Raw genomic sequence first — 16,359 nt, 5'->3', positions numbered from 1 at the left:
GAGACTAAACTGGCTTCAGGATCTCTGGGGACAAATGAATCTGTGTAGGTCCTGGCAACAGACAGGTGGGCTGGGAACAGGTGGGGGGATCCCCAAATGAGGCCACTGCCTCTGTCCAAGACCCAAGAGTCCAAAGGAGGAGCATTTCCTTCTCCCTTCTCTGACCAAGTGGGTAAGACCTTAGGGTGGCCCTTCAGTGCCCAGTACTCACAAACAGGTGGGCTTGATGAGGAGGAAACACCTTTGGGGACACAATCGGTGATGAAAGCAGGCAGGCCTGACTCGGGGGGGTTTGGGGTTCATTTCTGGTTTTTGGTTGCCACTGATAATCCATCCAGTTGACCTGTGTCCACCTCATTTATGAGTATCTGCCTCATTGGGGTGGAGTTTTGTGATAATTGCCTGTTGATGGCAAATAACCATGATGGGACGTGAGGAGGTGAGCAGACTGTGAGAGCGACTGTGTAAGAGCTGTGCGGCTGCTGGGAGGTGCTCTGAGAGACACAGGAAGTGAGGTGGGGAGCTCACCAGCAGCCCACAAAGACCTTCCTGGCTGTCCTAGACCGGGCCAAGCAGCAACCCCACAGTGGCCTTGGTGAGTGCCTGCCCCAACCTCCATCCTGAGCCAGTCCCCAAGCCTCTCCATGTCCCGGGGTCCGGGAGGGACAGGGCCTGCCTGATCAGCCCATTGGGACTTGGCTGTAGCCAGGTTAGTCAACTTGGGCCCCCTCTGTGCGAGATGTCTACACCCCAAGCTTGAACAGACAGGCCCCCACACTGTTCACCTTCATTTTGCTCACCTCTTGCTCAGCTCTTCTAAGGGCAACTCCAGGAAAAGCAGGGACCCTGGGAAGGGAGGAGTAGGGCGGGCAGGGACACTTTGCCTTCATAACAGCTCCTCCTGTTCAGTGACCCTCTCCACTCCCAGCTGCTTAGCTTCTGTGGTGAGTAGTCCAAGAACATCACCTGACACAAGGGGTCACTCCTGGGCAGTGGCTGGAGCTGTGGTCTGTGGTCAAAGTCAGAGTGATATCAGAGATTTCCCTCCAGGTAATGGGTTTGAGCCAGTGTAGCCTTGGTAGGGTCATGGCTGCCCTGGCCGTGCTCTTCCATCTCCACAGCCATCTCTGATAACTGAAGGAGTAGGCAGGGCCTCACCTTTTTACCAGAAACCCTAGCTAGAGAAGAAAAGGTGGGTGCCTGTGGGGAGGGCAGAAACACAAGGCCTGGGGGTTTCCGGTGTGCTGAGTCAACCAGGGAGGAAGAACCCACCATCTGGGCACGATCTGCAAACAACTGCAGGTGTGCACTGGTCCCTCAATCAGCCCCCAGCACTCATCTCTTCTGTCCCCAGGTCCCCTTTCCTGCTTTACAAGATGAGGCCACCAGTGCCTTCAGCACCACTAGCCCTCCTGGTCCTGGGGTTCTTCTCCCTGCTCCTCTGGCTGTGGGCACTGTGCACAGCCTGTCACAGGTATGTGCCTGGGTTCTGTCTGCCCTCACCATGCATGGCTCAGAGTCAGACGTCACAACAGAGAAGTCCACGTGAGGGTTCTGCGTGTGCCTCTACACTGAGCCTGGGCCAGCATCTCTCTGATCACCCCTGCGCCCTCCTCTGCCTACTGGACTAATGGCACTCTTGCCCCCAGGAAGCGGGCTCAAAGGCAACAAACTGGGCTGCAGGGCAGTCTGATACCAGTGGAAATGGTGAGTGCCAGACTGTCCCTGGGGTCAGGGCAGGGACAGCAGGGAGTCAACCAGCCTTCCTTGCCCCTAGTCACTGCTGAGACAGACCCACCTCTGCTCCCTCAGCAAGTCTGACACAAGATTGCACGAGCTTCACCAAGGCACACGCCGCAGCATAGGTGAGCTCCTGGGAGGCCATTCATGTAGGGCTGGCCCACTGGGGCCAGTCCTGTTGCCTTGGCCCCTCAGTGACCTCTGCCTTGATCTTATCCCTAGCCCCACGGCCTGCTAGCATGGATCTCCTGCATCCACACTGGCTGGAGGTATCCAGGGGCAGCACCAGGTCTCAGGTAACCCCCTCTGCCTTCCCACCTCGGCAGCTGCCCAGGGCCCCCCCTGCTGCCCCTGCAACTGTACCTTCTACTAGCCCTGAGGCCACTTATTCCAATGTGGGGCTGGCTGCAATTCCCAGGGCCAGCCTGGCTGCTAGCCCTGTGGTGTGGGCTGGAACACAGCTGACCATTAGCTGTGCGAAGCTTGGGCCTGGGGCCGAGTATGCCTGCATCCAGAAGCACAAAGAGACAGAGCAGGGCTACCAAGAATCACAGCAGAAGGCCAAGATGATCCCAGCTCCTCAGGTAAAGTGAACCTGGGTGGGGTAGGGTAGGGTAAAGTAGGGTAAGGTAGGGTAGGGTAGGGTAGGGTAGGGTAGGGTAGGGTAGGGTAGGGTAGGGTAGGCAGGAATGAGCCCACCCTTGGCAGAGGACAATGCCGAGCCCTCCCTCGGTTTGCTTCCTCTCTCCAGATGGATCTCCTGTACTCCAGGGTCTGCAAGCCTAAAAGGAGAGAACCAAGACCTGTCACAGATCAGCCAGACCCCCAGGGTGGGAGAGCAGTTCTGGCCCTGGCCCTTGAGAGTGATGTGGAGTATGAGGCCATCACTCCCAGGGGCCAGGATGTCAACCAAGATCCCTTAGAAAATGTATATGAAAGCATCAGGGAGGTGGGCCCCTGAGCAGTCGAGGCTTCACATCCTGTTTATTAACATGCATTGACATAGTAAGGGTACCAAGGCTTCTGCCTCGGCAGGGTCTGATTGCAGATCCCTCTGTGTCCTTCCACCCCCACAGCTGACAGCACAAATTTCAGGTTCAGTCCTTGTGGCCTAATTAAATCTCTGTCACATAAAGTTGGCTCTCGTTGCTTTTTTTGAAAGCTGGAAAGGTTGGAGTGGGAATTTTCCGGGAGGGTTATAGATGTCCCTTTCTGATCTTTGGGAGAGTTTCTTCATATCTGGTCCCTGGCCCCTGAGGCCATGACCTGGTTGTCAGACTCAGATGTCAGTGGGCAGGAAAAATGGCAAACAAGCCTTTTGCTGTGGTGGTTTCCCAGGCTGGAGGGTCTGGGACAGCGTGGTCAGTTGGAAGAGTGGGACCTGGGCCCCCAGATCCTCCAGGAGCCTCTGCCACCATCCCTTGAGATTACATAAGTAGGCAGAGGTAGACAGTCTGGCATTAAAGAATCTGCTCCCAGGAGGCGGGCCAAGAAGGTGCAACCCCTTCCTAGCTCTAATAGCTCATGCACCGAGTCCTGGGGGAAGGGAGGTGAGAACCAGTCCTCCTGTTGCAGGATGCTCAGCACGTCCTTGGAGTAGAGGCTGTCAGCTGGAGTAGCTGAGCAGCCTCTCCACTAGCCAGAGTTGGAGCACCCTGCCAGGGGCGTGACAGGGTGAAGCACAAACCATTTGGGATATTTGCCATGTGTGAGCCAATGAACATGCGCACTGGGGCGGAACTCGTAGGGGGTGTAGTCAGGCAGCTTAGGGTGCCACAGGGCAGAGGCCAGATCCTAGGTAGGGGTCGACCTGCCTAGCCCCAGCCTGGTACCAGAGTCCAGCCTTCTGTAACAGGCTTCTGGATGGCCATGGAGGCTGAGCACCCACCCATCCCCAACTGGGTCGGATCTGCACAAACATGACCCGTCCCCGCTCTGAGGGTCGGGACCTAGTGTTCATAGCCTCCCCAGATCCCAGTGGGCTGCAGATCACTACCTGGGGCCTGAGTCACAGAGCGCCATGCCGGTTACAGTGCCCACGCCACTACAGGCACCGGTGGGCAGGGGCACTGCCAAAGTTTCTTTCCCTGCAAAGATGGCATTGGGACCTCAAAAACTTTGGGCTCTGAAGGCACGGCAGCTGGGAGTGCTGAGTCGGTCTGTGTATGTGTGCGCGTGTGCAGGTGTCAGTGAGTAGTGCACCCCCCCCCCAAGCTGAGGCCAAGCATTTGCTTCCTGCCACCAGAGCAGGGGGCAGGATTAGGGTGGGGCCATGTGGTCCACAAAAACTGTGGTGTGGGAATTGGGCAGCAAGTAGATTTGAGGTGGAGTCTGGGGTCCCCAGGCCAACTCCTCCACGGAGCCTCCATCTCCACCCCATTTTCAGGGCCCTTCTATAGGTGGCAGCCTTGCAGGCTTGGGAGTCTCAAAGCCACAAGAACCTCAAGGCTGTGGACCCAGGAGCCTCAGGAACCAAGCCTCGCTCCCAATGGCTTCTATGCACATCCCAGTGACAGTAAAAGGGTGAGGTAGGGACTAGTGCCCCAAGACTAGGAGTGTGAGTGAGTGTGTGTGTGTGTGTGTGTGTGTGTGTGTGTGTGTGTGTGTACCAGTGTGTCCTGGAAGGGTGGGTGCGTGCTGGCACAGATGTCATCTTTTGAAGGCTTCGGTGGAGAATGAGTCAGAGACCCACCCTGACTATCTAGGAGTCTCTGGGCCCCTGACCCCCACTTCCCAACTTGCCAGCCCATGGGGCCTGGGGACTTGCCTGTGCTTAGAGCACAGTCTCCTTAACCACTGCCAAAGGCTTGCTGCTCCACCCTCCTAGACCTGGCTCTTGGCCCACAGTTGCTATTTCACATCCGTGGTTAATGTGTGATAGCGGGAAGAGCTGAGCCATAGTTGGCCTCACCCCTTATGGTGGGCCTTCAGACATCTGCTCAGCACCAGGATCTGAAGGAGCCTTTGTGGAACAAAGCCCAAGTTATGGAGAACTCAGGCCTTTTGCGAATCCCCATCCTGTTCTATGGTTCCTGGATTTTCAGCTCTGCAACCAGAGATGGGGTGGAACCATCTCCTATCCAGACCCCCTATCCAGAACTTGGAGTGAGACGGCCTGATGCCCACACTGCTGGACCATGGGGGAGGCGGGCCTAGAGCACCGACCTCATCTCCAGAATACCCAATACCCCCAGGAAAAGCCCAGCTGGAAGAGGTCATGGCTCCTGCAGCCCTTACAAGCCTATCTACCAGCCCCCCTTTATCTGGGGGCCCCAGCTGCAACCTTCAGCCCAGGTGAGACTCAAACTTATGTTCAAGTATGGGCAGGGTCCAGAACTTCTGTCATTCCACAATACTGAAACCACCAAGCCTCTATGGGGCAAGCAGTGTCCCATACCTAACACGTCACCTTCTAAGCTTGCCTCAAGGTCTCTTAAGAAACCCCTCACCGAGGCCAAAACTCTACCTCCACTTTGCCATGTTGCTTCCTGGCCATGCCAAGCACCCCTACCTTTCCTTTCCTGTTAGGGGAGCTTCTCTCCCAGTCTGAGGTCAAATTCTCTTAGTTGTCTATCCCTACCCCACAAGGCTCACCTGAACAGGTGGCAACTCACAATCAGGGACTTGGAGAGAGCCAGCAGGCAGCAGCTTCTGCAAAGCAGCTTAAGCCTTCCAAGCTCCCGAGAGGCGTGTCCCTGCAGAGTCTGGCTTGGAGCTCTGGAAGGAAGCCTTTGGTCATCATCTTTCAGGCTGCTAGAGCAGCAGCAGCAACCGTGGAGATGGGCTGGGACCTGGTCAGCCATCAGTCATCTCCATCATCCCTGCAGCAACTCACTTTTTGTTGTAGGGAGGAGGCCACCCTACAAAAAAGGAAGGTAAGCGTGGGGAAAGCCCCTCCAGAGGCGGGCTGCACAGGGTGGCTACTGTTCACCCAGGCCACTGTCACTCAAGGCCTCTATTCAATTCATGTTCCAGTGCCTGTGGAAGAGCTGTGGGAAGGTGCTGAGCACAGCGCTGGAGATGCAGAGACACGCCCACCTGGTGCACCTGGGGTGCAGTGGGACTGAGGGCTTGGCCAGGGTGGAGTCAGGCCTGGCCAGAACTTAAGCTCTCACCTCTCTGTTCTTGGCAGGAGACAGGCAGAGCCAGAGAAGAGTGATCGGGAGGACTTTTACAACACAGAGCTGGATGTTGATGTGGACATGGTGACTGACAGGTTGTCCAGCCCTGTGTCTCCTACAGCTTCCATGCCAGTCACCCACCGCTCCTCATGTGGGGCTCCCAGAGCTGCTGGAGCCCCCAGTTCTTCTCAACCTGCTACAGTCCCTAACTTTGTTTCCACCTCCCATGCTCAGCTCTACAGCTAGCTATCCCACAGGTATGCATGCCACAGTGGCCAAGCCTCCACATGTGGAGATTGGGGGCAGGTCTCAGAGCACTCTAGAGAGAAACAGCATAGGGCTGTGGCTCCTTCCAGAGCTGCCTGGCCCCCATCCACCTGGAGCCACAGCCCCGCCCTGCCTGCCAAGCTTGGGGTCAACCTGAGGTATGTGCAGGTCGAGGGACTCTCCATGCTCCCTGCACGTCCCCTCCAGGAAGCCCCAGGGTGATGCCAAGAAGAGCTGGCAAGTGTACGGCATGGACCATGGGGAACTGTAGCACAACGCCTGCTGCAGGACAAAAGCCTGCCAGCAGTTTCCGGCCTGAGCCCATCCATGCTGCTGCTGCTGGCTGCTCTCTCACACCCAGCCTGAAACTACAGCAAACCTGGACTCCTAGAGGTGGATGAATAGCTGACCACTGAAAATGCCTTGGAGGGAAGCAGCCTTTTGCACTAAAGCCAAACTGCATGTTGTCCTTTTGGCCCCCGGGGCAGCTTGCCTCCCTGCCCACCACTCAGACTTGTCAAAGATGTCAGTGGGCTCTGTTAGAGCCTGTGTCAGTTGTTCACCTCTAGAGGGGTGTCAGAGAGAGTACTGTCCAGGTCCCCCTGGGGCTGACATTTTATCATGTTAATGAAGCTCTGGTGTTTTGTGTCTGGGAGAAAAATATTAAACTGTGGGGCTTGTTTGCTTGTTTATTTTCCCAGAAACCAATGTTACTTCCTGGGGAAGGAAACAGATCTAGGAGGGTAATGGGAAATGAATGATAAGCAATAGCAGCTGGCAGCTACCTCCATTCAGGTTGAGGTCCAGGGAAGGGTACTGTTTGAAACCACACAGGAGGCATCCGCATGGAGCAGCAAGTTCCCATTTTATTTAAAGTGATTGCTTTGCAAGAATGTCTACACTAATCCCATCACAGAAAGAAAACTCACAGGCAACCTGGGGCACACCTAGGCAGACAAGAAATTGCATGAACCACTATAGAGAAGGTAATCTTTACTTGTCTGTGGCTACAGAGAATCAGGACAACAGAGCTGTGAATCTCACCAACTGATTATGACAAACCTTCTGCAAATATTAAACACATCTTCAGTACAAACACAGGTTTATAATAATTAATATAAAGTCAATATAATATAGATTATCCCCAGGGGAAAAAAAATCAACAATCTTCAAACACTCCTTTTTTTTTTTTTTTTTTTTACTTTTTGTTGACAAGATTGAAAGCATATTGAAAAAAATAAATATTTAAGAAAAGCACACACACAGCACCCTCACTACAAGTGATTCTAAAAGAGCCACATACAAAACACAATAGGATCTAAAAAATAATATCACCATTAAGTATGGCTTTCTTAGGAGTTGGAGTTGTACATGTCATAGAATGAGCCAAAGTTAAGATTATCCTTTATAATATTGCAAAAAAATTCCAGTTTTGCATTTTTCTCAGGTTTTGTCTTGTTGTTTGTTTCTAAAGGAAGATGTGCAAAATTGTAAGCATAGCTGTGTCTTTTGAATTAGGTCCCTGTCAAATCCTAGCAGTGTCCTGTTCCCCAAAACTCAGAGTTCAAATACGCAAACTGGTCAGGATCCAGAGATCCATACAAAAATCATATCATTTTCCCATCTCAACCCTAACAACACCCACCCCATGGACTATATTTTCCACTTTGGTGTTACAAACACCAAAATATAGACACACGCACAAAAAATACAAAATGTGAAATGTAATCTACACATTTTCTTCATAAAAAAATATTTATTAGTTTGAACATTGAATTAAAAAAAAGTCACATAAAAACAAACAAAAAACAAAAAATTTCAATACATACGTCTTTTCCCTCCATGCCTCCTGAGACGGATGTGTTCATCTGGATCTCTAGAATTCCACTTTCCAATTGGAAACTGAGCCAGAACAAACCCCTGCCACATGGCGAACACTTGGAAGGTGGTGGGACCAGAACTGGGACCCTCAGTTTTCTGGTACAGTACTGGTTTTAAGGAAGTGCCCTGTGTACCAACAGGGAACCCCAGAAAGGCCAGCAAAGGCAGTCTGGAAGGGGGGGCCAGTCAGAGCAAGACACCCTGAGAGTGGAGGTACAGGCGCCTTGAGAGGTGGGCCAGGGGTCCTGGGTCCTGGGCAGGGCAGCCTGAGAAGTAGGGACTGATACAAAAACCCAGAGACAGTGGTAGCAAAGGTCTAGTTTCCAAATGCATTTCATAAGAAAGTGTTTAGAAAAGGCATTTTAAAAGAGGGAGGAAGGTACTAAGTCTGAGAGCCCTCAAGGGGTCTGGCAAGGCTAGACGGTCTCAACTTAAAAAGTTTGTTGGCAAAAGGGGGTCTAGCTATGTTGCCCTGCTGGGCAGAAATGTACTCCAGAACCAGCATGCCTCAGAGGGAGAGGGCAGTGAGTAGAGGGACACACAGCTTCCAGACAACAGTTCCTACACTCCGTATAGTCTGTTCCTATACTCTGTATAGGCTCTGACCCTCTTGACTGTTGTTTTGTTTAAAACAATAAAACCTGTGATTCCTTCCTTCTGTAGGCCAGTCTTGCACCCTTCTGTAGCTCAGGCAGCTGGTACTTGGGGAATGTCACCAGGTGACATATGCTCTGTATAACCATTGGAACCTAAATTAGTTTTATGGGGGGGGGCTTCCTCTTACTTACCTAGAGAGAACAGATGTGCCAGTTTAAAGAGGGGGGGGGCTAAAAGCCATTTAACTTAGTGTTTGAGAAAGGAAAACCAAAATTCTCTAATTGGCCCTAATGTTTAGTAGCCTGATGAGCCCTTGCAACAGGGTGGGGGTTAGCACATTGGCACCTCACCAGAATGCTCACTGAACACCATTGCAGTGGGCCTTTGGGAGATGAGGTGGGTGAGGGATGGAATGTCTTGATAGTCTGTCAGAAATGGCCCCCAAGAAGAGGTAAGTTGCAGCATTTGTATCTACTCTGCAGGTTAAGTGGATAGCTGCTTCTGGGCCTCAGAGCCATGGGAATGAAGCCTACATTTTTCACAGAACAAGTGTGAGAGCCTTTAGAAATACAGAAAGAGGACTTGATGAACAGCTAAATAAAACCACTCCCGTAGAGTCCTGTCAAGTGAGAAAAACAATTCAAAATAAAGTAACCTGTAGTAACCACCTGAAAATGTCTCTGACATCTTTAAAATTTGGTTCCTAGGCAGGGAGACATCAGCAGCACACTGCAGCTAGGAACACCCACCTCCAGTGTTAGCAGCAACAAAGGCAGGAGCTTGAGCTCTATCTGGTTGAAGGAGGGGTCAGCAAGGGTGCAGACAGAACTCGGGGTGCACAATGGGGCTCTCCAAGAAAGTGCACACAGATCAGAGAGCTGTGGCTGGCCCTTGCAGCTCAACCCTGTGGGCCAGGAAGGGGGAAGCATGCAGCCACAGGTCTCCTCTTGAAGAGCCTTCTTCCTCTTTCCTGCCAGTTGGGTAGCTGCTTCCAACAGAGAGAGCACCTGGAGCCTAGAGCTTCCAGAGAGGCCATTTTGTGTAAAGCACCAAAGCCTGGAGGTAAGAGGGTTTCAGGGCTTTATACCACTAGGTTCTACCAGCTGCCACCGGGCAGCAGGAACCAGGAGGACAAAGTGACAGGGCCATAGCCCACAACCTGACTGCCGGAGGATGGGGATGGAGGGAGACTGAGCAATGCTGTGGATGGAGCAGTTTGTATTTATGCAAAACTCAACACCTACTCAGACCTGTGGGCTGGGGGATTGCCCTCATGACCCTAACTAGTACTGACCCTGACCTGGCCAGTCGTCTTGCATTCCTAGCCAGGTTCACAGCAAAGGGCTCCTTTGATACCCTGAGGAAGCATGCCCAGGCCTTGGTGCAGCCCTGCCCAAACTTCTAGACACACCTGCTGGGGACTCCATTAATACCTGGACAGGTGGGAGTAGGCATTCTCCCTTTTCCTAAACCCACACTGTACCCCTCACTTGGTGTTCGGTCCTAGTGCCCCCCAGTCACTGGAGCCGCACCCACTTCTTAGCTCATAGGACCAGTTTCTGCAAGGGGAGAGGGTTATAGCACAGAAGGGCCTGTAGGAAGAGCTTCAAGGATTCAGCAGGGCCCTGCTCCTGGGTAAGTAAAGACCCACTAAGACACACACAGGTGGACAAAGCGATTCAGCCACCACCCACCCTGCCCACCAGAGCAGAGCCCCTAGGAGATCCAGGCAAAGTCTTTATCGGGTTCCCCAGATGGGCTGTGGGGCCCCTGTGGAGAGTCTTCGTCATCCTTGTCATCTCCCAGCAGTGCGTCCTCATGTGTCAAGCCCACATCGTCCTTCCATTTGGCCACATCCTCGTCTTCATCCTCTCCTAGCTCCTCCTCACCTTCTCCTCGTGGATCATCAGGGTCTTCCAGGTATGGCCCTTCACCAGCAAACAGTGCCTCAGGGGAGCCCTCACCGCCTCCACCGTGGTCCAGTGGTGTGCCCACACCCCGGCCAGCACAGTCTGCACATACGCCATGGCGGCGAGAACCATGCTTAATGCCCACACTGGCTGCAGACATGAACACACGGCTGCACACCTTGCACACGTACTTCTTGTCCTTGCTGTGGACCTGGAGGGACAGAGCAGTCAGTGCAGGGTGTATTGGGGAGAGGAGCACAAGCTTTACTAGGCCAGGGCAGACACAGGAGGGACAGTCTCTGTCGGGGAAAGGAGGTAACACATCTATCTGGAGCCAACACTGGCAATATCTATAGAGGCAGCAAGTCATCCCGTCCTAAGGAGATGCTATAAGCACCAGGATAAACAGTGCCACGCCCCCAGCTACAAAGTGGGCTGGTCCCAGCATATCCATATCCAAGTACTTCCACTCACTGGTATGTAGGTACACTTCTCACTTGGGTGTATTACTCCCTGTGCCTTAAGTACCCTTCCTATGGACTTCCCTACAGGGCAGGCTGAGGGGCTCCTATCAGATCCCTAGAGCAGTCCTGGGGCCCAGTTGCCATTAGCCCTGTACAGGCATAGCAGGCCTAGAAGCCCAGGTGATGCAGAGTTAAGGAACACAACACTGTGCACCTGTGTACACAGGACAGGGAGCCCATACACAGCTGTGGTTGGAAGCTGCAAGTGGAATCTGCCTTCCAGGAAGCCCAGTCTAGCTTGGTGAGTTGGGCAGCATGAGACCCACAAGTGAGGAGTAGAGGGAGAGGGGTCAGCATGGAGTCCCCCGAGATGGCAGGTAACTGGAGCCTGACAGCAGGGCAACGGACTTGATCCCTAGCATGGCTGTTATGTACCTGGATCCAATGAAAAGGGGAGACTCCTGTCCTGACCTCTCAACTGAAATACAAGGACAGAGGCTAGTAATAAGGGTCTGCGGAGGAGACATGGCAACCAGGGAGGGACAGTAGCAGTGCCCTGCCTATTGCAATACTTGGTAGGAAGACACAGTACTCAGTAGAGGGGCCTTGAAAGTATATCACACAAAATCCTGGAACTCCTGGAGGGGCCTGGGCCTGAGGAAGTATGTGCAGGAACCAGTGTACTCTGTAGAAAGTTGGCCTGTGCAGAATTGCCTTCCGGGAGATGGGCAAGGACAAGGTAAATGGTATTTGTGGAATATCCATAGGCATTCTCAGCCTGCCTAGCTCCACTTTGACTCCTTGCATCTCAGATCTGACCCTAGGTTTCAAAAATGGAGGAGGGAGGAACCCAGAGGAGACTGGCCTGTCCCTGGCCAGGCAGCCCCAGGCCATACACAGGCGACCTGCGCTCCGGTCAGCACTCTGGAGTAGGTTCCTTGGCTGGGAGCTTCCCCACATGCTAGGCTCCCCTCCTTCCTGCATATGGTGCCACCAGGACCAGCTGGAGAGCAGGCTACACCGAGCTCGAGCTCAGGTAATTACAACTTGTTCTCACCTTTCTGAATCTGCCTGTTCTCCGACTATAAACAGTACACAGGATGGGAAAGCCCTCCTCCACTCACAAACATTTGCCCACAAGATGTCACTATGGTTCCATGTTTAGGCCTTGAGTGATACCCTCCCCATCCTGGGCTTCCCAGGCCTGCATTCCCAAATATCATGAGAACACCCAACCTCCCTTGTTGAATACACCTTTCTTGCAGGAAAAGTTGCCTTCTACAGAACTTCAATTTCTTTTTTGTTTTTGTTGTTGTTTTGTTTTTCGAGACAGGGTTTCTCTGTAGCTTTGGAGCCTGTCCTGGAACTAGCTTTGTAGACCAGACTGGCCTCGAACTCACAGAGAGCTGCCTGTCTCTGCCTCCCGAGTGCTGAGACTAAAGGCGTGCACCACCAATGCCCAGCAGAACTCCGAGTTCTTAAGTCTGGAGTACAACTGTCCACTGACTGACACAAAACTGAGGAGCCTGACCGGGAAGGGTTGTCACTGGGGAAACCGGTGGCCCTTGGAGCTGGGATACCAGCCTCACAAGCTCCCCAGGAAGCCTGATTCTAGAATTGAGATCTCCAATAACTTGGTACACAAGGCACTGCTTCCTTTTTGGTTTCTTTGGTTTGTGCATTTCTGTCCCTCTCTCAGACTGGCCTGGAACTCTCAACACTCCTGTTGAGCCTCAACACTCAGCCTCCACAATTCTGTGATTACACATGTTTCACTATGCTTAGTTTTATGCAGCATGATGGTTCAAATCCAGAGCTTTCTGCATGTTAGGCAAATACTCTACCCAAGGACTTGTTTGCTATTTTAAACCCAGAGTTTCCCCCCTTTCTCTACCACAGAACATAACTTAGAACAAGTTACAGTAAGGTCTGTGTCTAATCTGTCTAATCTGTCTAATCTGTGATCAGACAGGAGCAGGCTCAGGAGGCTGACACCACCCAGAGTCCTGTGGCCTCATACTGCCATAGGAGCTAGGGGCTGCACTATGATGCTCAGAGACCACAAGGGTGTTTCAGGGAGCCTCTCATCAGGACACTCACCCATCCTAACTCACAAGCCCAGGAAGGAAGCTCAAGAGAAGGATGCTGGGTTTCATGGCAATCTGCTGCTAAGCGCCTTGATGGGGTTGTGGAGCAGTATAAACCCACTTCTTCCTGATCCTGGGAAAGTTCAGCAGTAAGGCTCTCATCACTGACTCCACCTATGGAGGTGCCTGACGGGGCTCTGAATGCCAAGAAGACATCAAGGCAGTAGATACTGCTGTGGTGAACACGATGGTTTGGGCTACAGAGCTGCCTGTGATACAGAGGGCTCTACTTTTCAAAGACAGGCACCCCGAAGAAGCTAAAGGATTAAACTATATGGACCTTTTTCTCTTGCAAGCCCTTGCATATGGGGCATTATCATCACCAGCATTAAATCAAGGTGTCACTGCATAGCTGAGTCTGAGCCTGGTACACAGGCTGACTTGGAACTTACTCTCCTCCTGCCTCCTCCTCCAAAATTGGGGGGGTGGGGGAGTGAGTTACAGACATGTGCTACCACAGAGTGAACTAGTGAAATGTTACTTTGTTTCTTTTTCTTTTTTCTTTTTTTGAGACAAAGTCACAAGAATCCCAAGCTGGTCTTTGAATCCACTATGTAACTAAGAATGGGCTTGAATTTTCAAAAAATTTATTATATTTATATGTGTATATGTGTGTGGGTGAGTGTGTGCGCAGGTGTACACACATGAACACTTGCATGTGCACGCACACACATGCATGCACTAACACCATACTTGTCCACACAGAGGACAACCTGTGGAAGTCTGTTCTTTCCTTTTACCATGTGGATCCTGGGGAAGAAACCCAGGTTGTCAGACTTGGCGGCAGGCCTCCACTGAGCCAACTAAATGTCTTAATCTTGAACTTCTGATCCTGTGCTGGTATCACAGGAATGAACCGTCAGTGTGGTGCTAGAGAATGAATCTGAGGCTTCATGCATGCCTGGCAAGCATCCTTCCAGCTGAGGTGCATCCCTAGCCTCATCAGCAAAAAGATGCGAAACCAGCTCTAGGATATCAAGCAGCTATGTGTGGCTGCACACAGGTCGCTAGGGCCAGAGACTGGGGCAGAGGCTGGGTTCTGCACCCAGCAAGTCAGGCAGATACCACAAAGTTCCTGAACCTAGGGCAAGCCCGGGCAGAGAATTCTAGCAGGCCTGTAAGCTGTGAACTAAGGAATGGCCCAGCTGGCAGTCAGTGCTTACTGGGAAGATGAATGCTGGCACCTGAGACCCCCTAACTCCATCCTCCTCTACATGTACCCCTCCCTGAGTCCTGGCTCAATTTTAGGGGTTCCAATTCCTGCCACGATCTGCCTGTGCCTGCATAACTTTGCTGATGTGTCTCGCCTGAACCCATCTACCTGTTTCTGGACAACTTTTTCTTTCTGTCATCTCTTGGTCATGCAAATTCATCCTTCAACACCCACTACCTGAAAATGGCATACTAGGTAGGTAGGTACTGAGAGCCAGCACAAGAGTGGGCATATAAACAGGAAGATCAGAGTGTAGATGGCAGAACACACTCTAACAGTGGCTGAAGAGGCCAGCGAGTGGACAGCAAGTGATATGCTGCTCAACCCTGTATTCAGACAGGCCTGGAGCCCTGAGAAGAGGCACAGAGATATGGCAAGGGGGCATCTCTCCCTGCTCTGTTCCTGGGCACTCTGCACTCTCCTCCTGATCTGCCTGCCTGTCAGGACATCTTTAAGCCAGCACATCATGTGCCACCCTCACATCCCACTAGCACCCTGCACTCACCAGAGTATGTCGCTTCATGTGTTCTCGCCTAGTGAACTTCTTGCCACAGATCTCACAAGGGTAGGGCCGCTCTCCAGTATGTGAGCGCATGTGTCGCTTAAGGATGCACTGGTGCATGGCCGAGAAGCTGCAGTAGGGGCACTTGAACTTCTTCCTGATCACTGTGAACTCGTTCACTGAAAGACATTGGCAGAGACATTATCAGCACCTGACCCTACACAACCAGCCATCTCATTCCACCTCCAGAAGGATGGGTCTACCCACTCATCAGAGAACAGGGAGACTCAGCTCTCAGGAGCCTCCCACAAAACAACCTTCCAGGCCTCTGCAGAGAACAGAGCAAGAGCTTCACCAAGTCAGCGGCTTGCTATGGAAACAAGTGACCCTGCACAGCTGTCCACACCCTGTTCAGAGCTTCCCTACACCATGACCCACTGGACAACAAGGCGTGCTATTGGGCAAGGGTGCATCAGATACAACCCTGGAAAGGACGATAAGAACCCCTCAGTGTCTCTGATGATAGTCTGCTCCGGAGGCCCCAGCCACAATGTGGGACTTTGAGGGCATCTGGGAGTGTACAGGCCCTAATGATGTCAGGGAGACACCCCAGGCTTGTACAGAAGAGCATTCTGTTCTCCTGCCATTTTAGGTACTAAGGATGTGCTTCAGGCAAGTGAACACTGGGTACTTTGTGCTAAAAAAGAAAAAAACAGAAACAAAAACAAATGTAGTACTTGGCTAGTCCTGGAGAGGTCCTGAACTTACACCTAGCATCTGCAATTGGTTATTCCCCAGAGCCACTGTACACATTCCCAGGTTTTGTGCTCCTAAAAAGGGCACTGGGTTGCCTCAGGAAGATGAGGACACTGTCCCCAGGCTTCCTCTTCCTTAAGATGTAATATTTTAGCCAGCTCATGGTGAAGCATGCCTTTAATCCCAGCACTCGGGAAGCAGAGGCAGGTAGATTTCTATGAGTTCAAGGCCAGCCTGATCTATAAAATCAGTTCCAGGACAGGACAGGCTATACAGAGAAATGCTGTGTGGAAAAAGATTTTAAAAGTACTTATCTTTGTGTGTGTGTGTGTGTGTGTGTGTGTGTGTGTGTGTGCGCGCGCGTAGGCAAGCTGGTTTACAGGTAGGAACTTGAAACAGCAATGAAGAGGGAGATTCACCAGGACCTAGAGAATGAAACTAGACACTGAGATCAGCCATGTGATTTCTTTTTGGTCTGTTTTCCTTTATGAACACTATGTGTATTTAAAGAACTGAGATCATGTGCACACTGGACAGAATATCATATGTAACATATTGTGACCTCATTTTAAAGCCATAGTTTTTAACCATGTATCTTTTAAGTGTTTGAATAATCTACATCTACATTGCTTTCATTTATTGTTCACAGAAATGTTTCAGTGGGTCTCTACAAACAACTCCACACAGATCCTGAGAGAATCTATTTCCATTTGCTGTGCCTTGAGCCAGCCCCAGTGCCCGGGACCAGGGGAGTATGTGAA

At 51.9% G+C, this 16,359-nt stretch overlaps 2 protein-coding genes and 1 long non-coding RNA gene across 3 annotated transcripts in view; 2 read left to right on the top strand and 1 right to left on the bottom strand.

The window, feature by feature from the left end:
- Nucleotides 1-147: 147 nt before the first annotated feature.
- Nucleotides 148-2,875, top strand: Lime1 (Lck interacting transmembrane adaptor 1). The gene is made up of 6 exons (XM_051184415.1): nucleotides 148-595; nucleotides 1,355-1,474; nucleotides 1,650-1,707; nucleotides 1,778-1,865; nucleotides 1,963-2,324; nucleotides 2,492-2,875. Exons 2-6 carry the CDS (start codon nucleotides 1,377-1,379, stop codon nucleotides 2,699-2,701), a joined length of 816 nt encoding a protein of 271 aa, XP_051040372.1. The 5' UTR covers nucleotides 148-595; nucleotides 1,355-1,376; the 3' UTR covers nucleotides 2,702-2,875.
- A 1,456-nt stretch (nucleotides 2,876-4,331) lies between these two features.
- On the top strand, nucleotides 4,332-6,818 carry LOC127222407 (uncharacterized). Its single transcript, XR_007834538.1, has 2 exons — nucleotides 4,332-5,615; nucleotides 5,716-6,818. It is a non-coding gene; the product is annotated as an uncharacterized LOC127222407 (long non-coding RNA).
- A 154-nt stretch (nucleotides 6,819-6,972) lies between these two features.
- Nucleotides 6,973-16,359, bottom strand: part of Zbtb46 (zinc finger and BTB domain containing 46) — a 76,482-nt gene continuing 67,095 nt past the window's right edge. Inside the window, exons 4-5 of the mRNA XM_051184390.1 lie at nucleotides 14,846-15,021; nucleotides 6,973-10,727 (exon numbers count right to left, since the gene is read on the bottom strand). Coding sequence (XP_051040347.1) covers nucleotides 10,323-10,727; nucleotides 14,846-15,021 — 581 coding nt within the window. The 3' untranslated portion in view covers nucleotides 6,973-10,322. The remainder of the gene's footprint in view (nucleotides 10,728-14,845; nucleotides 15,022-16,359) is intronic.

Source organism: Phodopus roborovskii, unplaced genomic scaffold, assembly GCF_943737965.1.
Source record: "Phodopus roborovskii unplaced genomic scaffold, PHOROB, whole genome shotgun sequence".
In the NCBI taxonomy this organism is placed as follows: domain Eukaryota; kingdom Metazoa; phylum Chordata; class Mammalia; order Rodentia; family Cricetidae; genus Phodopus; species Phodopus roborovskii.
This window is presented reverse-complemented; position numbering and strand designations above follow the sequence as displayed.